The sequence below is a fragment of the Lynx canadensis genome, chromosome A3 (assembly GCF_007474595.2).
Source record: "Lynx canadensis isolate LIC74 chromosome A3, mLynCan4.pri.v2, whole genome shotgun sequence".
Lineage (NCBI taxonomy): Eukaryota > Metazoa > Chordata > Mammalia > Carnivora > Felidae > Lynx > Lynx canadensis.
In genome coordinates, this window is record NC_044305.1 from 12,229,043 (window position 1) to 12,250,886 (window position 21,844).

Consider the following 21,844-nt stretch of genomic DNA (forward strand, 5'->3'; position numbering starts at 1 on the left):
GAGCCTGCTTGGGATTCTCTCTCTCCCTCTCTCTCAAAATATATTAAAAAAAAAACCCCCCCCCCCCCCAACTCACCGTTAGCTGATTTTAAATCGGGGAGAATGTGATTCACAAAGAACTCAGTCAGGTTTACAAGTTCATTTGCTTGTGTAATTCCATGCTGAAAAACAAATTTTTAATATGATAAAATAAAATACTTCTATCTATCTAACACATAAGAAATTAAGGCAACTTTTAAAAAACAGGTTAAAAATGGAGATGAACACTTCAAATCACAACTGCTTAAATATATTAAAAAAAAAAACAAGACTTTTTTAATAAACAACAAAGAAGCGTCCCTAAATTAAAGAACAGCTAAATTTAAATTTAGCACATTCTATACACCAAGTCTCAGTGAAGGGAATCCATCAGTTTTTTGTCCAGGAGAAAATGAAGTGCTTCATACATCAATGTCAACTCATCTTTGGAGACTATATGATTCTCATCAGAACAAACAGGTTACCTAGCAGAGTAGGCTGCATCATTAGAAATCTATTACTTCTTTCTGATTTCTGTGGTTACCACCAAGACTAAAAAATTCTAACGTTTATTCATTTTTGAGAGACAGAGTGCGAGCAGGAGAGGAGCAGAGACAAAGAAAAAGAGAGGGGGGGAGGGGGAGAGGAAGAGGAAGAGACAGAGACAGAGACAGAGACAGAGACAGAATCCAAAGTAGGCTCCAGGCTCAGAGCTGTCAGCACAGAGCCTGACGCGGGGCTCGAACTCACTGACCTGATCATGACCTAAGCTGAAGTCGGATGCTTAACCAACTGACCCACCCAGGTGCCCCACCAGCAAGTCTATTTTAGAAACAAAACTACATTGAAGATTCACCTTCTGTGTTTGGGCTTTTGATGCCAACGATGTCACGAGGTAAATGGCTGCATCTTTGTGTTTCCAGTTGACAGACGGATTTTTTGCATATTCCTGCAGCATGGAATTAACATAACCAGAGAAGATTCCTGTCACGGGTCCCTCAAAAAACTTGCACAATCCTCGTACTAGATCACAAGCAGCCCTGCGTCTAGTATCAATATCTATAAAATCAAAGGGAAATACATCACAGGATAAAGAAACCACCAACTGATCAAGATTATAAGGCAAAAAATTGCCATTTGATAGCTATCAACAACATAAACAATGAAAAAGACCATTATTTTATTCACAAGACACACAAGAATGGGAATGAAACTAAAAAGATTATCGTAGTAGTTACACACTAATAAGTATGTAAGAGACAGAGGACATTCAATGCTGGACACTTGGATAGAACTCAGACGAGAGCTGCTCTTAAAGGTGTACAAATTAAAGGAGGAAAGGCAGTTGAGACAACACACTTACTCTGACTACTCCTCCTCCCACAGTGACAAGAACTACTTTAAAAGTGCCTTGCTATCAGACTAACAGTTAAAAACCAAAATACATACCAGATCCTTCCAAATCTCTCCTTATGTACTCCTCAGAATTATCTTCAAAGGCTTCTTCATCGGCAGCTACAAAGAGAGATGGCATTCCAAATAACCCCTCAAAAGACATGACAAGCCACTGTACTTTCATAACTGAGTACACAGAAGAGTATGTAGATGTGCCATATTTTATAGCAAAGTGTTCCTAACAAATGACGACTTAGTGTATTCTTTTTTTTTAAAAAATGCTTATTCATTTTGAGAGAGTAACAGCAAGAGCAAGACAGAGCATGGGCGTGTGAGCTGGGGAGGGACAGAGAGAATCCCAAGCAGGATCCACGCTGTCAGCGCAAAGCCCAACACGGGACTTGATCTCACACCCGTGAGATCATAACCTGAACTGAAATCAAGAGCTGGAAGCTAAACTGAGCCACCCAAGCTTATATATATTTCATTTATTCTTAATCATTACTTAGAGCACAAATGCTACCCTGAGAGGGTAAGTATAGGTAATTCACACAGCTCACCTGTTCTAATGTGATAGTGTCCCCAGAACGGGACTTTAACCACCAACATCAAAAAGGTGACTGCTGGAGCCCAAGCTAGGGATGCCAACTTTTTATTCTGCTAAATAAGGACATTAAAAAACCAAACAGCCTAACAAATATAACCACCATTATTTCATAAAAGTCATTTCCACACCAATAAAAGTAGGATGGACAATATCAGAATAAAGATCTGTCCTTTATAGTTTCATGAAAAAAACACAAAAGGAAATAAAGCCTTACATGATATTGTCCTTTATTCCTTTTAGTTCCTGATAATTTGAGAACCACTGATCTAATGAATACTTTAACATAAAACACAATTCCTTCCATATTTACTACCTGTCCTTCTCAGCTCTAAGAAGGAGAGACAATTTGTACACTAATACTCTTAAGACTCTCTTAACCTTGGGGCGCCTGGGTGGCGCAGTCGGTTAAGCGTCCGACTTCAGCCAGGTCACGATCTCGCGGTCCGTGAGTTCGAGCCCCGCGTCAGGCTCTGGGCTGATGGCTCAGAGCCTGGAGCCTGTTTCCGATTCTGTGTCTCCCTCTCTCTCTGCCCCTCCCCCGTTCATGCTCTGTCTCTCTCTGTCCCAAAAATAAATAAACGTTGAAAAAAAAAAAAATTAAAAAAAAAAAAAGACTCTCTTAACCTTAATTACAAACTAGGTGGGCTTCAGCTCTGTATTTACAGGTTATCAATCACTTCCGCTCTCAACTACACTGTTTGAAAACTGCTATCTGCCTTGGTGAAACACTAACTCAAACAACACCATCCTGGATGGTTTACTTTCTTATCCATGGAATAGGAATTTTTTTAGTCTTATTCAATATTTCTGTGAAAAACCCTCCACAGTGTAAAACAAACCTCACCACAGTGATACAAATGTCTTTTATTTTTAAAATTTATTTTTTAATGTTTTATTCATTTTTTTTTTGAGACACACACACACACACACACACACACACACACACAGTGTGAGCGGGGGAGAGGCAGAGAGAGAGGGAGACACAGAATCCGAAGCAGCCTCTAGGCTCTGAGCTGTCAGTACGGCGCCCCACACAGGGCTCAAACCCACGAACTGTGAGATCACAACTTGAACCAAAGTCGGATACTTAACCGACTGAGCCACCCAGGCCCCCCCTTACAAATGTCTTTTAAACTACACTTTGTCTTAGTGTAGAAAATAGGCAGTAAGTGGGGGAACCCCAGTGGCTCAGTCGGTTAAGCATCTGACTCTTGGTTTCAGCTCATGTGATCTCACGAGATCAAAACCTGGCATCAGTCTCCTCGCTGACAGTGTGAAGCCAGCTTGGGATTCTCCCAAAATAAATAAACATTTTTTTCAGAAATAGGCAATTAAATGACCTGCAGAAGTTTTAATTAGCAATAAGAAAAAAATCAGACTGGCTTCCTGGGTGGCTCAGTTGATTCAGCGTCCAATTCTTGTTCAGCTCAGGATTCTCTATCTCCTTCTCCTGCCCCTCCCCTGCTAGTGTGGCATGTGAGCTCTCTCTAAAAATAATTAAGTTAAACTTAAAAAAACTAGGGCGCCTGAGTGGCTCAGTTGGCTAAGTGTCTGACTTTGGCTTAGGTCATAATCTTGTGGTTCATGGGTTCGAGCCCCCACATCAGGCTCTCTGGTGTCAGAGCAGAGCCAGCTTTAGATCCTTTGTCTTCCTCTACCCCTCCCCCACCTGCACGTGTGTATACTCTCACTCTCGCAAAAATAAACATTTAAAAAAAAAATCAGACTCAATATATTATATAAAAAGCAGCAGGGAACAGACTTACTAAATTTATACTAACATACTCTTCAAAAAAACAAGCTTTTAATCTTCTGAAAAGGCTTCAGACTTTGCCATAATTACCTCTAAATTCCATGTTAGGCACGATAACCTTTTCACAGATACTTGTCAGCGTGTTCTGGTCCTCAAACAGATTCTTATAGTGAGGTCTCTCACAAACTGAAGCCAGAAACTGAATTGCATTACTTACTAACTGGGAAAAAACAAAAACAAAAACACAAAAACAGGCATATTTTTAAGAGCAAAACTAAATCATTTCTTTCTTGGGGGAGGTAGGGAGGGAATGTCTTAATTATCTGTCTCTCCACCATCATCTTACCAAGTCATATTTAACCTCTTGACCTGTTGTAACCAGTAAATTCCAGATGGCTGTGACAAAGCGAGGCAGGTACCGCTGAAATTCCTCATCATACTTCTGTGCATAGAGCGCAGCATTATCACAGATCTGGGATTTTAAGAGCTCCAACAAGCCGGCTTCCTCTTCATCCTCATATATGAGAAAACAGAAAACTCAAACATACACGTATAATGTTATCATACATAGAGAATAGCTTTAATTCCTGAAACAAACTCCTTAAAAATGTAATCCAAAGCCTAGTGTTACAAATGGCATTGATGCCACTATCAATTTATTCATTTAGTCTTTCAAATACAGAACAAATGAAATACTTCTCATTTATTAATCAGTGAGAGTAATTTCAAGTTTTCAAGTTAAAAAGACTTTTCTTGGGGCGCCTGGGTGGCTCAGTCGGTTAAGCATCCGACTTTGGCTCAGGTCACGATCTCGCGGTCCGTGAGTTCGAGCCCCGCGTCGGGCTCTGTGCTGACAGCTCAGAGCCTGGAGCCTGTTTCAGATTCTGTGTCTCCCTCTCTCTCTGACCCTCCCCCGTTCATGCTGTCTCTCCCTGTCTCAAAAATAAATAAACGTCAAAAAAAAAATAAAAAAAAAGACTTTTCTTCAGGTTGTTGAATTATAAAATATTTACATGTTAAAGTGAAAATAATGTATTCCTACAGAAATCTAAATGATAAAGGCCATATCACACTTTCCTTTGCAACATGGTCAGGTGTCTTGCTATCTCCTCCCAAAAGGCTGTCACTTCAAATATATAAGATAATGCTGTAAGATTCTCACCAACAATACTCTGGTTATAAAGTATTAAACAGCAAACTAATTCAGGGGTCAAACTACGGTCTGCAGGCCTGCTGCCTATTTTTGTAAGTAAAGTTCTACTGAAATACAGCCTTGCTCATTCCTTCTTTACATTTATATAATTTATAGTATTGCCTATGGCTGCTTTCAACTCCAAATGGAGGGCTGAGTAGTTGGGACAGAGACTGTACAGCCCACAAAGCCAAAAATATTTACTACCTGAACCTTTACAGATAAAGTTTGCCAACCCCAATCTAAACCATGACAGTCATTTATATGATGCTCTCTACTGTAACAGCAATCCATAAACACCTTTTAAGCTATACCATGTGACAAAGAATTCAAATTTAGAAGAGATAAAAAGAACTCCCTAACAGGTGGCTCCTCAAGGCATAAACATAAGGAATGTTACATAGTAAGAGGACATAAAGTATAACTGGTTAAACGGGCTAAGAGCTCCCTGTAAGAATCCTAGGTGAAAATCTTCCTTTAAAGTGTGAAGACGAGCTTTGTTTTTCTGAGGGCATTGTTTTTATTTCACTGGACTGAAAGAATTATGTCATAGGAACCATAGATTTTTTTGTTGCTTTAGTCGGTAAATCTCAGAGAAAATTTGCTATACACCCACTGAAACAATTCTCTCTGCACCCCACTCCCCAAAATTGATTTGAATCACCTATTCTAATTTTATCTGAAATTGAAGCATTCTCAGTATTTTATTTTTATGTTTTTTATTTCTTGGGAAAGAGGTAGTAGATCACGAATCTATTAATAAACAAACAAACGAGCAACACAAAGTAAGTGCCCTATGTTGGAAAGTATGCATTATTACAAACCCCAGACCAGAAACTATAACACATTACAAACCTTCATAATGTCCCCATTTTCCCATGCTGCGGATGCTTTTTATTTTATTTTTTTTAATTTTTTTTTTTTTTTAACGTTTATTTATTTTTGGGACAGAGAGAGACAGAGCATGAACGGGGGAGGGGCAGAGAGAGAGGGAGACACAGAATCGGAAACAGGCTCCAGGCTCTGAGCCATCAGCCCAGAGCCTGACTCGGGGCTCGAACTCACGGACCGCGAGATCGTGACCTGGCTGAAGTCGGACGCTTAACCGACTGCGCCACCCAGGCGCCCCGCGGATGCTTTTTAAAAAGAGGCTATTGTTGCAAAGGTTTATGTTTTCTTAGTATCTTCAGTGACGGTTTTCTATTTCATAAAATGGTCATAGTGTGAATACTCTGAGGTTTTCCTTTTAATAATGTAATGATATAGCCTTCTCTATAAATCATGGAACTACCTACACCAGGCCCACAAGAAGAGTAATTCTGTATGTTACAAATAACCAAACATAGAACATCCCACATAATTAAATATTACTTGCCTTCTTGGGTTCTACCTATCAACAGTGCAAGAGTAAAAAAAATTTTAGGATCCAGAATTTAATGTTCAGTAAAACAGGAGACTTTTGATCTCTGGGTCTTGAGTTCGAGCCCTATGTTGGGCAAAGTTTACTTAAAAAATAAAGTAAATGTGGGGCGCCTGGGTGGCTCAGTTGGTTAAGCGGCCGACTTCGGCTCAGGTCATGATCTCACGGTCCGTGAGTTCGAGCCCCGTGTCGGGCTCTGTGCTGACAGCTCAGAACCTGGAGCCTGTTTCAGATTCTGTGTCTACCTCTCTCTAACCCTCCTCCCCCATTCATGCTCTGTCTCTCTCTGTCTCAAAAACAAATAAACGTTAAAAAAATTTTTAATTAATTAAAAAATAATAATAAAGTAAATGTTCTCAAATAACTATTTCATTTTTTGAAGTCTAATTATATTCCAAAGGTTTCAGAGGGCATTTTTTTTTTACATAGTTAAAAACTGAGATATAATCAAAATCTAATATTTCAAACAATTCTTCATTTAAAAAAAGGCTACTTGGGAAACATTTTAAAACAATACTTACATCAGTTTGTAGAAGCTTGTTATCTAATGTCAAGAGGGTATGAAAATTGTTCATCCAAGTTTCCATATTATCTTCAAAAAACTCAGGGAGATCCTAGAATAAACACTGACTTGAGACTTTTGATTAAAATAAATGTTATTTTAGTAAGTTTTGCCCCATGCCAAACATTTCCCACATACCTACTGCCTGAAGTCCACACTTTTCAGCCTGAGCCAACCATTAACTATTTAGACAAGACTTCTCTATTCCAGCTGGGTCTGGCAGCTGAATAAACCATTGTGTCTTATGTTTATACACTTTCAACCACAAAATGAGGCCACCTTATTTCCTGTCCCAATCTAAATTTACTTTCTCTCGGAAGGTCTAAGACTGTATGAAACCTTTCCTTACAAAAACTCAGTGCTTACCAATATCTTCCTTTTCCTTTCTGAACTATCGCATTTATTGTAAGATGACCACCCATTCAAACTCATCATCTTACAGTTACTGATTTCCTGTGCCATAGTACTGCCTTTTTAATGAGGGATACGCCCCCCAAGGTAAAGATTATATTTCCTCTTTTGGTTTCCTTAACTATGCCTAACAAGTTATTAAGAGCCTCAATTCTACCTGATTTCTAAAAATAGAATTCAAAAGAAGGTATAAGCAAAAACAGTGATATCCTTTAAGTAAAAATTTCTCAAACTGGTGTCCAGCGGAACACAGATGCGGATATGCCATTTTGGGATGTTCATCTCCTATTCCACCCATTCCTTTTAGAGAATGCTTTTCCTACCACTGTGAGTGTAGTCATGTTATGAGGATGACGTTCAGGTACTTGGCCCTGGCTCTGAGCAAAGAAAAAGCCAAATACCTTCCTCCTGTCTATTTGACATCAAAGAATCAAAAGCAAGAAATACAACAAAACTGGGGCACCTGGGTGGCTCAGTCGGTTGAGCAACCAACTCTTGGTTTCGGCTCAGGTCATCATAGTTCGAGGGATGGAGCCCCCCATCAGGCTCTGTGTTAAGACCCTTCTTCTCATTCTTGGAGCCCTGAATCTTAAAGTAACATTTCAAGAAAAAGAATGGAGGCCACTATCTCAGTAGCAAGAGGGGGACCAGACATTTTCTACTAGAAGTCCATGGCTGTGTTTCCTCTGAAATGCCACAAATTCTTACACCTTTCAACACCTGGCTCTTCAGCCTTCTGTACCCTATGCTTCCAATAAAAGCCTTTTTTGTATAAGCTAGCCAGAGACCTGTAACCAAATCATGGTTCCCCCAGTGTTAATATCCACTTAAATGAATAAAAGAGAAAGGCCTGAAAATGTGATCTCTCAGTGTCTTCAATACTGTATACAGGGTGACTCTCCAAAGCAGTGATTTAGGAAATGGGGTTTCTCTAAGTTATTGGACTACAAGAGAACACTACCTTTCCCCACAAAATACCCACCAGAAATATCCTAGAAATATCTCCAGAACAACTATAAAGTAGAACAGTATTTGCAGACAAAAAATGGAGGAAGTCAGAGAAATACTAATTACTTTCTTTGCAGAAAAATCAATGCTGGCCAAGAAGTCTTTATCAATTCAGAACCTATATATTTGACATCAAAGAATCAAAAGCAAGAAACACAACAAAACTGGGGCGCCTGGGTGGCTCAATCGGTTGAGCATCCAACTCTTGGTTTCGGCTCAGGTCATCATAGCTCGTGGGATGGAGCTAATAGCTATATGTGCTATTATATGTGCTATATATTAGCTATCTGTGCTAACAGCATGGAGTCTGCTTGGGATTCATTCTCTCTCTCTCTCAAAATAAGTAAATAAACTTAAAAAATTAAAAAAAAAAGAAATGTAACAAAACTCACCTGAAAGTTTAAACTGTAGAACAATTTTGAGATAAGGATCAGGGAAGAAAAAAGGATCCTTAGGGCAGAGGCATCATTTGCATGGGTACTGCAGAGTTCAATAGTGGCCTTGGAAAGGAAATTAGGAACACAGTTTTAATGTTACTATAAACTTTAGTCAAATAAGGTGAGACTGCTTATATCTTCTCCAAAATTTACCTTTTAAATAGTATACGGTCATATAAGAGATTCTGAAAAAATATATTACAACAGTATATATTTTTACATTGTCCATAATAGCACTACTAAAAAGTCCAATGTTAATATTTCAACTAGATCCTTCTACTCTCCTTTGTGCATATAAATATATTACAAAATTGTCTTTATCTGCTCCTATTAAATAATTCCCCTGCCACCTGGCATTTAATTTGTTTCCAATTATTTATTATTCTAACTATAACAGGCTTTTCTAAAACTATGCATACCTCTAATTTTTGCAGTATGAAATTCTAGAAGTGTATTACCAAAGCAGAGCACTATGCTATGAGCACAGGTTTTGCAAGCCAGATAAAACTGGATATAATCCAGACTCTTGTTCATCATGAGCATTACTTTGAGCAATTATTTTACTGAGCCCCAATTTCCTCCTCTGTAATCTGAAAATAATGCCTACCTCAGAGAATGAGAATGAAGAAATACACATAAAATATCCTAGTACTTCGTGGAATATGTAAAAGACACTCAACAAATCTTACTTCCTATATCCTGGAGTTAAGAAATATGAATATAAAGGTTTTCTTAATGAAATGTCAAACTCCAGACACTACCTTTTATAATCCAATGGACAGGACATCAGACTTCATTTCACTGCACTCTAACACTTTTAACATTAGTAAAACGAAATAAAAATCTGTGCCAACCCAATAGGTGGAAAATCTTGATTACATTTTATCCAATTTTATTTTCTCAGATAAAAATGTACAGTCGGCAGGGAGCCTGGTGGCTCAGTCGGTTGAGTGTCTGACTTTGGCTCAGGTCACGATCTCACAGTTCTGGGGTTGGAGCCCCTTGCTCTTGCTGTCAGCACACAGTTCACTTCAGATCCCCTCCCCACCCCGCTCTCTCAAAAATAAATAAACATTAAGAAAAAATGTACAATCAGTAAGACATCCTAACCATGAAAAATTTCTGTGCACACTTTACATCTTAGAAGTTGTGAGTATCATACAACTTTCCTTTTTTGAAAATAGGAAAGGAGTAGCTTTTCCAGAGTTATTAGCAAAACTAGGTTAAGGCTTGGCTCCCTTTTTTATTAGCTGGGGGATACTGAATCCTCTCTCCTTATCTGAAAAAAGGTTAAAAATATATCTCTTTCGGGGTGCCTGGCTAGCTCGGTCGGAAGAGCATGTGACTCTTAATCTTGGCATCTTGAGTCCAAGCCCCTTGTTGGGTGTAGGGATTACTTAAAAAAACTTAAGAGGGAAAAAAAAAAACGGGGGCACCTGGATGGCTGTTGGTGGAGCACGTGACTCTTGATCCCATTGGGGTTTTAAGTTCAATCCCCACATTGCACGTGGATATTGCTTAAAAATAATTAAAAAAAAATTTTTTTTTAATCTTTCAATCTTATAGGATTCTCAGAGATAAAGAACATGTTTAGGAAAGCAGCCTGTTCACCATAAGATGTACAAATATATAAATTCATTAGTTGAACTATATGTAAAATCAAATCAAAATGGGGAGCGATTCCTTTAGAAACACACATTCAGGCAAACCGTAAGAGACTCTTAAGGACTGAAAACAAACTGAGGGTTGATGGGGGGTGGGGGAGAGGGGAAAGTGGGTGATGGGCATGAAGGAGGGCACCTGTTGGGATGAGCACTGGGTGTTGTATGGAAGCCAATTTGACAATAAATTATATTTTAAAAAATAAACATTCAAATACTTGAGTGAAATATGATGTCTGGGATTTGCTTTTAAGTATTCCTACAAAGGAGAGGAAGGGAGGGGGAAAAAGTAATACTGTTAACCTTGTGTAACAGTAACAGATACATGGGAGTTAATGAGATCATCTTCTCTATTTCTGTACAGGTTTGGAATTTTTCAAAAGAAATGCTGCTCTAAGTATTACCTATCAAATAGACTTAAAGCATTCTCTTAAATAAAATCCACACAAATAATTAAGCAGTTTAAAATATTAAGTAATTTTACAGTATCACAAAGATAGTATTCCATTACCTTAAATAGATTAGTCAAAGGTAAAGCAAAGGCATCCAGAACAAGTTTAATTTCAGTCCATAACTCATTAGACTTAAATTCATGGCGATATCTAAAAAATTAAGGTAAAGTAGGTAAATTTACAAGCTTTATGTTTATTGACTTTAGGCCTTCAAGGATAGATTAGACTACTTAAGAAACAAACATAATAATGAACTGAGAAGATTATCTCTTATTCTAAGATTACCAAGTTCAAAGGAATGACAACAGTCACAAAAATACAACTATTTACACAAACAAAAGCATTTGAAAAAAAGTATTTTGAAAATATGAATTGAGCCTCCTGGGTGACTCAGTTTAGCTTCCAACTCCTGATCGCAGCTCAGGTCATGATCTCACAGTTGGTGAGTTTGAGCCCTCTGTGTTGACAGCAGGAAGCCTGCTTGGGATTCTGTATCTCTTCCCTCTGCCCCTCTCTCTCTTAATAAATAAAATTAATATTTTATAAATATATGAATTTATCGGGGCACCTAGCTGGCTCAGTTGGAATAGCATGAGACTCTTGATCTGGGGATTGTGAGTTTGAGCCCCAAGTTGGGGGTACAGATTACTTACAAATATTAAAAAAAAAAAAAAAAAAAAAAAAGAATTTATCAATACCTTTTAAATAAAGAATGTGCTGTACGAAGGACTCCATTAATAACATGGAAATCTCCACTCTGAAAACGATTCACCATTTCTGTCAACAAGTCAGGCCATTTCTGAGGGAAATCTTCTCTGCCAATAATGCTAATAGCATCACTTAACTGGAGCGGGAAGGGAAAAGATTAATTAGATCAAAGCTTTGCAAACAAGCCTCCTTAAATAGTAGGGCCTTACATTACCTGCTTCTGAATTTGCTCTGGGCTGCTAAGCATCAAGTGCACTATGTTGGCTTTAATAGCTACACGGTCAGCTTCGCAAATTTTGTTCGGTTCATCTTCAACCTTAAAAGCAAAACATCAATACCAAGTAACATGAAGTCCATATCCATGACCATATTTATAGATAAAAATGTATATTCTATCCCAAATGCAAATATTTTACATACAAATCAATGAGCTTCACTGGCTCCCTGATGCCAATGAAAAATCAGAGTTCTATATGTCACCATTCTCAGAACACATGGTTAAAGTCTTTATGGACATGCACGGCACAGGCCACATCCATCTCCAGAACCTTCAATCTGACCCTTGCCTTAAGTCAGAGGTCTTTTCAATGAAAACTTCTTGATCGTTACCAGTTGGAAAACATCCAGGACTACATCACTCAAAGAGGTTCTGGAAGTCTCACCACTTTTACAAATCAAGACAGAAGAAGAGGGCTAGCATGTCTGCAGAGGGATGGATTTTTAAACATCCTACGTTTCACTAGTTGTTTCTTCACTATGTGTGGTAACACCTAACTGCACAAGCTTAAAAAAACTACTACATTTACTACCTCATAAACTCTTTCACGAAATGAAGACAAAAGAAGAATTCTAAATAAATATTTAGGCATATTTATAGTTGACTTTTTAGAAAAACTGACCATTTTTGTCAACCTTAATACTTTCTAAATATCATCACTGCTATCACTTCAAAACAATTCTTTTTTTTTTTTCTTTACCCTAAGTCAGGGTTTCCTCAATCGCAACATTACTGGCATTCTGAGTCAGATAAATCTTTGGTATGGAAATCTTTTTTGTACGCTGTAGGGCAGTTACCAGCAACCCTGGTTTCTACCCACTAGACCGTAGTAACACCCTGGGCCCCCAGCTATGACAACCAAAATGTCTCCAAAGATATTTGCAGGCAAAATTATCCCCCATTGAGAACCACTGTCATAAGGTAGGGAAAATACCTTAATTTCTAATTTTGCAATTAAACTTGCAATATAATAGGATTCACCTTAAAATTAGAATCTATTTCCACATACCCCTTATCAAAAACTCCAAATCTAAATTATTTCACATTCTGCAAATTTTTAATATATGTAACATGGTTTTACAACTGTGTTTAATTTTTTCCAGTCCATGAGAGACACTGCTTCAATTATTCAGTAAGATCTGTGTCTTCCCACAGAATCTCTCTTCAGTTGACAATGAGCTGATGTATAAATTCAACCATAATGGATGGGCGCCTGGGTGGCTCAGTCAATTCCTGATCTTGGCACAGGACATGATCTCGCAGTCTGTGGGATGGAGGCCCATACCAGGCCCTGTACTGGCGGCATGGAGGCTGCTTGGGATTCTCTCTCTCCTCTCTTACCCCCGTCCATGTCTCCCCCCCACCAAATAAATAAGCTTAAAAAAATTTTTTTTTTCAACCATAATGGAGGCAAAAACCAAGTCTCACACTCTACCAACCTGGGTTAGCAAGTTCAAGTTATCTACATGAACTCAAATGAAACAATAGGAACTTTGGAGAAGCATCCTGTCTAGCTTTTGTTAAGTCTTTCAGAATTTCTATACAGACAAATCATGTCATCTGTGAACAAAGTTTTATGTTTTCCTTCCCTATCAGTATACCTTTTCCTTCCTCTTATTCCATTAGCAACAACTTCCAATACAATGTTGAAAAGGAGTGATGAGAGGGGACATCCTTGCTTTGTATCTCATCATAGTGAAAAAGTTTCAAGTTTCTCACCATTAAGTAGGATATTAGCTCTAGGCTTTTTGTAGTTAGTCTTTATAAAGTCAAGAAAGTTCTCTTCCATTCCTAGTTTACTGACAGTTTTACCATGGATGGGGGTAGGATCTTGTTAAATGCTTTTTATTCATCTACTGATACGATGCATTAACTGATTTTTCAATGTTGAACCAGCCTTGCATACCTAAGATAAATCCCACTTGGTCATAGTTTGTAATTCTTTTTACACCTTTTTGGATTTGATCTGCTAATATTTTGTTGAAGAGGGTTCTATTTAATTTTATCTTTAATCTGTGTCTGAATCTTTCAGGAGCGCTGCATATATAAATCTTAAACATACAGGTTGTGAGACTGTGTGTTCACAAAATACTTACAATTCTCCAATTTCTTTTAATATAGTTCTTGAATGTTACTGAGGCACACACTTTGATAACATTATCCTGGGACTTTTCCAGCAAAGTTAAAAGCAACAGTGGATAATTCTGATTTCCTTCTACAGATTCAAGAAACTTCTCAGCTGTAAAAGAATTTTCATGTTAGAAGATTTGTTACTTTAACCAAATCTTTCCATTTTATATACAGGTGAGCTATGTAGATCTGATTAAAAGCATCAAAAAATTAGGGGCACCTGGGTGGCTAAGTTGGTTAAGTGTCCAACTCTTGATTTCAGCTCAGGTCATGATCCCAGGGTTGTGGGACTGAGCCCGCATCAGATTCCACACTGAGTGTGGAGCCTGCTCAGGATTTTTTCCCTCTCTCCTCTCTGCCCCTTCCCTTCTTGCACTGTCTCCCTCTCTCTAAATAAACAGTTTCAAATCACTTTACCATCCATTAAAACTCACTTGAGGGCACCTGGGTGGCTCAGTCAGTTAAGTGTCAGACTCAGGCTCAGGTCATGATCTCAAGGTTTGTAAATTTGAGTCCCATGTTGGGCCCTGTGCTGTAAGTTCAGAGCCTGGAGCAGGCTTCAGATTCTGTGCCTCCCTCTCTCTCTGCCCCTCCCCTGCTTGTGCTCTCTCTCTCTCTCAAAAATAAACATTAAAAAAAATTTTTTTTTTAGTTAAAAAAAAAAACACCTCACTTGATTCTGGCAAACCTGTAACATGGCCTGACTGACTGATCACCCCTGCAGAAGGAAAATCTGCTTCTCAGATTAAGTGACTCTCTGGCAAATTCATAATGAGATCTTCTTCAACTTAGGATGGAACTATGTCCCGATAAAAGCATGCTAAGTTCAAAATGTCAGAAGTCAAAACTGCATTCATTATACCTAACGTACTCATTAGCCCAGCCTACTTGAAAGTGCTCAGAACACTTAGATTAGCCTACAGTTGGGCAAAACCATCTATTGCAAAGCCTATTTTATAACAAAGTGTTTCTATCGCATGTAATTTGCTGAGTACTATACTGAGAGTGAAATCAGAAAAGTTATATGGGTACAGAATGGTTGTCAGTGTGCTGGTTGTTTACCTTTGTGACAACATGACTGAATGGGAGCGTGGCTTGCTGTCACTGCCCAGCACCGTGAAACAGTATTGTACTGCCGCCTATCACTGGCCCAGGGAGAAGTTCAAAATTCACAATCTGAAGTATGGTTTCTACTAAATATGTGTTGCTTTTGCACCAACCTATCATCAAAAATTCACTGAGGGATGGATGGGGCACCTGGGTGGCTCAGTCAGTTGAGCGTCCAGCTTCAGAGCAGGTCATGATCTCAAGGTTTATGGGTTTGAGCCCCGCGTCGGGCTCTGTGCTGGCAGCTCAGAACCTGGACCCTGCTGCAGATTCTGTGTCTCCCTCTCTCTCTGCCCCTACCCCACTCACGCTCTGTCTCTGTCTCTCAAAAATGAATAAATGTAAAAAAAAATTATAAAGAATTACAGTAAAAAAAAAAAAAAATCACCAAGGGGCACCTGGGTGGTTCAGTCAGTTGAGCGTCCAACTTCAGCTCAGGTCATGATCTCACGGTTTGTGGCTTCGAGACCCACACTGGGCTCTCAGCTGTCAGTGTAGAGCCTGCTTCAGATCCTGTCTCCCTCTCTCTCTGTCCCTCCCCTACTCATTCTCTTTCAAAAATAAATAAAAACAAAAAACAAAAATAAATAAATAAATAAATAAATAAATAAATAAATAAATAAAAACACTAAAAAAATTTTCACTGAGTGGAACCATCAAGTTGAAGACTGTTCTGGTTTATTCCAGAAGGATTATTATTAGTACTATTAGTAATGGCAGTAAAAAAAAATTTATACTACTGTGATGAAAATCAAATGAATTAATGCATGCTAATGTATATTTTTATTAATCATATGGGTCTGGTGCTTTACTCACATCTCGCATCTATTATTTCCTTAATTGTCACTACTACCCATAGGTATATTATCCTTATTTTAAAAACAAGACCCCTGAAAATAAATAAATAAACAAACAAACAAACAAATAAATAAATAAATAAATAAAAACAAGACCCCTGGAGTTAGGTAGTCTTAAGATCACACAGCTAGATTTCATCACTGATAAAGTTTTAGTGCAGTCCTTATCCTATCATACTGGCCCTCAATGTTCTTCTCAAACTAAACACTGTTAATACCAGCAAAAAATATTCAAAGATTTTACCCACATATTTTCAACTCCTACACTTAAGGGATAATCAGTCTTCTGAGTTTACTGATCACAGTGAGGGTTTACAACATTTCCTCTTTACAAGCTTCATAAGGCAACACCTACCCTAAGGTCCCGATATGTATTGAGAAGGTCTCCTTTTAGCATCTATTAGTTTCTACAATTTAGTATTTTCTACAATCTACACCTCTCTTCTTTCTGAACTGGGTCCCAAGAGTTTGACGTCCATCCTCAAATCTTCCCTACTTTGTGCTCATCATGTCTTTTTTATTTTTTTTTTTTTCCAACGTTTTTATTTATTTTTGGGACAGACAGAGACAGAGCATGAACGGGGGAGGGGCAGAGAGAGAGGGAGACACAGAATCGGAAACAGGCTCCAGGCTCCGAGCCATCAGCCCAGAGCCTGACGCGGGGCTCGAACTCACAGACCGTGAGATCGTGACCTGGCTGAAGTCGGACCCTTAACCGACTGCGCCACCCAGGCGCCCCCATCATGTCTTTTTTAAAAGATGAGGAATATGGGGCACCTGGGTGGCTCAGTCAGTTAAGCATCCAACTTCAGCTCAGGTCATGATCTTATGGTTCATGGGTTTGAGCTTCACATCGGGCTCTGTGCTGACAGCTCAGAGCCTGGAGCCTGCTTCAGATTGTTTCTCCCTCTCTCTCCGCCCCTCCCCTGCTCACATTCTGTCTCTCAAAACTGAATAAAACCGTTAAAAACATTTTTTTTTTTTAATAAAAAATAAAAGATGAGGAATGCTAGGGGGAGCCTGGGTGGCTCAGTAAGCTGAGAGTCAACTCAGGTCATGATCTCACAGTCAGTGGTAAGACTGAACACTGCATCAGGCTCAGCACTGGACATAGAGCCTGCTTAAGGTTCTCTCTCTCCCCTTCTACCCCGCTCCTACTCACACGTGCACGCTCTCTCTTCTCTCTCATTCCCTCTCTCTCAAAAAAAAAAAAAAAAAAAAGATGAGGAATGGTAAACTGGAAAATGTTGGGGCGCCTGGATGACTCAGTCAGTTAAATGTCCGACTTTGGCTCAGGTCATGGCCTCACAGTTCGTGAGTTTGAGCCCCATGTTGGGTTCTGTGCTGACAGCTCATAGCCTGGAGCCTGCTTTGGATTCTGTGTCTCCCTCTCTTTGCCCCTCCCAAGCTCACTCTCTCTCTCTCTCTCTCAAAAATAAAAACATTCCTCTTGCACTGTTGGTGGGAATGCAAATTGGTGCAGCCGCTCTGGAAAGCAGTGTGGAGGTTCCTCAGAAAATTAAAAATAGACCTACCCTATGACCCAGCAATAGCACTGCTAGGAATTTATCCAAGGGATACAGGAGTACTGATGCATAGGGGCACTTGTACCCCAATGTTCATAGCAGCACTCTCAACAATAGCCAAATTATGGAAAGAGCCTAAATGTCCATCAACTGATGAATGGATAAAGAAATTGTGGTATATATACACAATGGAATACTATGTGGCAATGAGAAAAAATGAAATATGGCCTTTTGTAGCAACGTGGATGGAACTGGAGAGTGTAATGCTAAGTGAAATAAGCCATACAGAGAAAGACAGATACCATATGGTTTCACTCTTACGTGGATCCTGAGAAACTTAACAGGAACCCATGGGGGAAGGGAAGGAAAAAAAAAAAAAAGAGGTTAGAGTGGGAGAGAGCCAAAGCATAAGAGACTGTTAAAAACTGAGAACAAACTGAGGGTTGATGGGGGGTGGGAGGGAGGGGAGGGTGGGTGATGGGTACTGAGGAGGGCACCTTTTGGGATGAGCACTGGGTGTTGTATGGAAACCAATTTGTCAATAAATTTCATATATATAAAAAAAAAAAAAGTTAATTTCCGAAGAAATAAAAAAAAAAATAAAAAAATAAAATAAAAACATTAATAAATAAAATGAACTGGAAAATGATTTTCAAGAGGGACACACTATGGTTTTGTAGGAGTCTGGAAGGCTTTGGCTGTTTCCTCTCAGTGGTTAGCACTGCCCACAGGGCAACACACTGTATCCATGCTCTGGGGAAAGCCCATATAAATTGCCAGATCTCTTTCTTAAATTGAAATCAATACCCTTAAAGAAATCTCATGAGTTTAAGTCAAGGTATTTCTGTGCTCATTTCCTTCAACTTGCTCACAAAATATTTACAACGACATGTTTCTACACACTCAAAGAGCCTCAAACTGTCTTCCAGTTCATCCATACCAGTCTCATCTCAAGAACCAAAGGAGCACAGTGCTATCTATAAGCTGAGATCCGCTACACATTTCAACCTCCAGATCATTTTCTAAAGATGTTGAGTTGGTCTAGTACAACCTGAGAAATGCTATGTTCATAACTCTTTTCCAGAAAACATCAATTTATTCCTACACTCTGTCCCTGAAATCGTAAAACAGTAACCACCTCACCTTACAAACACACAATTATTAAAAATCATTTTCAACAGACAGGGTTTGCAGAGGCTTTCTGGGAAAGTCTAAGAAGATTACAGCCATTAATTTTCCTTCCTCCAAGAACACATTACTTCTTTAAGCACTAATGGGGAAAAACCACAATTTTCCCTCTCAGAAATCACAAGGCTATCCTAGAAGAGAATGGATGTATTAACATGTTTACAATTCTACTTATTTTACAGAACATAAATCTTCAACACACACACATACACACATGCACTCACTCACTCATTTCTTTGTGAGGCCATGCTAAAAGCCTCTTTCTGAGCATGCACATTAGTATGTTCTGCAGAAGTGGGATGAGCATACCTGGTTTTAATAAGGCTTACATTGAGAACCATCAACTTACTACCCCTCCCACAAGAGACATCTGGCTCTCAGAAGTAGTTTGCTTTTTCTGCACAGTATTTTAATTTTTTGAACTCAGATGCTATCATTTAAAAATGAGGACATTGCACACTTCACAGAGACGTCTTTTATTTTTGAAGCAAAGCTGGAAATCTGATCCAGCAAAACTGGTTTGAATCCCCCAAAGTTAGCTCATCCCAAAAGCCCTTAACCAAGGTATGTAAGTCACATATTACCAGTCCCCACTTGGCCTGCCTCCATCATTTACCTTCACATCTGACTCCTGTGGGCATCTGAGTTTACAATTCCAAGCTTAGGGGCACTTGGGTGGCTTACAGGGTTAAGCATCCAACTCTTGATCTCTCTTGTCTGACTTTGGGTCAGGTCATGATCTCCCGCGGTTCAGGAGTTCAAGCCCCACATTGGTCCAGCACTCCGTGCAGAGCCTGCTTGGGATTCTCTCTCTCCCTCTCTCTCTCTGCCTCCCCTGCACTTGACAGGCACTCACTCTCTCTCTTTCTCTCTCTCAAAATAAATAAACTTAAAAGAAAATCTAAGCTTATACTAAATTTCTAACAGAAACTGGTCAAATACAGAAGAGAGGAACCTTGGTCTTAAAATGTATTAATTAAATCGAACTCAACATGGGGATTATGAGACTGTCTCATTACCTGATTTAATTAATCACTTTTTAGGCAATTAACTTTCATCTCTGTGCCCTAATTATTATCTCTCTAAAACTGGCAAATGTGGGGATTTTCAGAAAGGTGAAGGGACAAGGTATTCTAGACACAGTGCTTTTTAATCCAAGACACCGAATAAAAGAGATTTTACTCAAAAAAAAAAAACCAAACCAAAAACACCCATCACCATACATTACAGCAGCTATAAGCAGCCAACCATCTACTTTATAGCTGGAGAATGAAAAAGAAACTATGCCTGAAAATCAAAGTGTAAATCTTTTTTTTTTTTTTTAACTTACAAATACAGGTAGATTATGCAAAGTTTTCCTCACCTGTTCTTAAAGAATAGATCAAACCACAAAACATCTATTCTCTTTACCTGGACGTCTGATGGCAGGATCCGGATCAAGAGTTTTCTTTAAATATTCTGTTAGCGTTTGCAAATTTGCATCGCTGAGCTCCATTGCCATAGAACCTAAAACAAAAAATGAGGTTTGGTAAATTGGTCACATTGGGACATAGTGATTTACATAAAAGAGTACTTTTGAACTATGGGTCTTCCCTCTCTGAAGGTCATCCATTTGTTACATTTTAAGGTATGGGCTATATAAGCCTGACTCAGCTCAGACAAGGTTCCAGAAGATAATGGGCTTTTTTGAAAATGGTTAGCTAATTTTGAGATGAAGAATATACATACCACAAAGTAAAAAAAGAAGGTGCAGAAAAACAAAGCTGAATAATTGATCAAAGTCACATAACATTTATTAGATTTAATGCTACAAAAAAGGGCAGACAAGAGTTTAAAAAAAGACTCAGTAGGAACTTTTTTTTAAAAAGGCCCACCATGGGGCGCCTGGGTGGCTCAGTCGGTTGAGCGTCCGACTTCAGCTCGGGTCATGATCTCGCGGTCCATGAGTTCGAGCCCCGCGCTGGGCTCTGTGCTGACAGCTCAGAGCCTGGAGCCTGCTTCCGATTCTGTGTCTCTCTCTCTCTCTGACCCACCCCTGTTCATCCTCTCTCTCTGTTTCAAAAATAAATAAACTTAAAAAAAATTAAAAAAAAAATAAAAAATAAAAAGGCCCACCATAGGGGTGCCTGGGTGGCTCAGTCGGTTAAGTGTCCGACTTTGGCTCAGGTCATGATCTCACAGTTCGTGGGATGGAGACCCATGTCAGGCTCTGTGCTTTCAACTGGAGCCTGGAGCCTGCTTCAGATTCTGTGTCTCCCTCTCTCTCTGCCCCTCCCCTGCTAGCACCTGTCTCTCTCCCTCTCAAAAATAAACATTAAAAAAAATAAATAAAAGGGGCCACCATAAGAAATTACAATTTTAAGAAGTAAGGATCCCATAAAGAGTTCTGAGATTAAAGAAACTAGAATAAATTTCTTTGTGCACAACATGCAATCACAAGCACTGACAACAAACCAGATGCTAAGAATCTGTACCTGGGGAGAGAACGCTGGGGTTCAGAGGATGACAGCTATCATTATGATGAAAAAGGAACCTTCTACACTAAAAGCAAAGATAAGCAAGTGGGACTACATCAAACTAAAAAGCTTCTGCACAGCAAAGGAAACCATCAAAATAGAAAAGGCAGCCTACCAAATGGGAGCAATTATTTGCAAATCATATATCTGATAAGAGGTTAATATCCAAAATATATTTTTAAAAACCCACACAACTCAGGGTGCCTGGGTGGCTCAGTCGGTTAAGCCGTTGATTTCGGCTCAAGTCGTGATCTCGCAGTCAGTGAGTTCCAGCCCCGCATCAGGCTCTGTGCTGGCAGCTCAGAGCCTGGAGCCTGCTTCTGATTCTGTGTCTCCCTGTCTCTCTGCCCCTCCCCTGCTTGCTGTCTCTGTCTCTCTCTCTCTCAAAAATAATAAACATTAAAAAAAATTAAAAAAAAAAAACCCACACAACTCAAAAGCAAAAAAAAAAGAAAAAAAAATCTGAGTAAAAAATGGGCGGAAAATCTGAACAGACATTTTTCCAAGGCACAGAGATGGCCAATGGTTACATGAAAAGGTTCTCCACTTCACTAATCATCAGTAAAATGCAAATCAAAACCACAATGAGACATTACCTCACACCTGTTAGAATAGCAAT

The 21,844-nt window shown here is 39.0% G+C and overlaps 1 protein-coding gene across 2 annotated transcripts in view; it reads right to left on the minus strand.

Moving 5' to 3' along the window:
* CSE1L (chromosome segregation 1 like) overlaps positions 1-21,844 on the minus strand; it is a 47,804-nt gene that overhangs the window by 14,852 nt on the left and 11,108 nt on the right. For both annotated transcript variants that reach the window (XM_030309439.2, XM_030309440.1), the window contains exons 2-13: positions 20,120-20,215; positions 13,998-14,140; positions 11,839-11,940; positions 11,615-11,760; positions 10,976-11,066; positions 8,759-8,866; positions 6,907-6,999; positions 4,120-4,287; positions 3,864-3,993; positions 1,468-1,533; positions 875-1,077; positions 77-161 (exon numbers count right to left, since the gene is read on the minus strand). In XM_030309439.2, coding sequence (XP_030165299.1) covers positions 77-161; positions 875-1,077; positions 1,468-1,533; positions 3,864-3,993; positions 4,120-4,287; positions 6,907-6,999; positions 8,759-8,866; positions 10,976-11,066; positions 11,615-11,760; positions 11,839-11,940; positions 13,998-14,140; positions 20,120-20,210 — 1,426 coding nt within the window. In that variant the 5' untranslated portion in view covers positions 20,211-20,215. The remainder of the gene's footprint in view (positions 1-76; positions 162-874; positions 1,078-1,467; positions 1,534-3,863; positions 3,994-4,119; positions 4,288-6,906; positions 7,000-8,758; positions 8,867-10,975; positions 11,067-11,614; positions 11,761-11,838; positions 11,941-13,997; positions 14,141-20,119; positions 20,216-21,844) is intronic.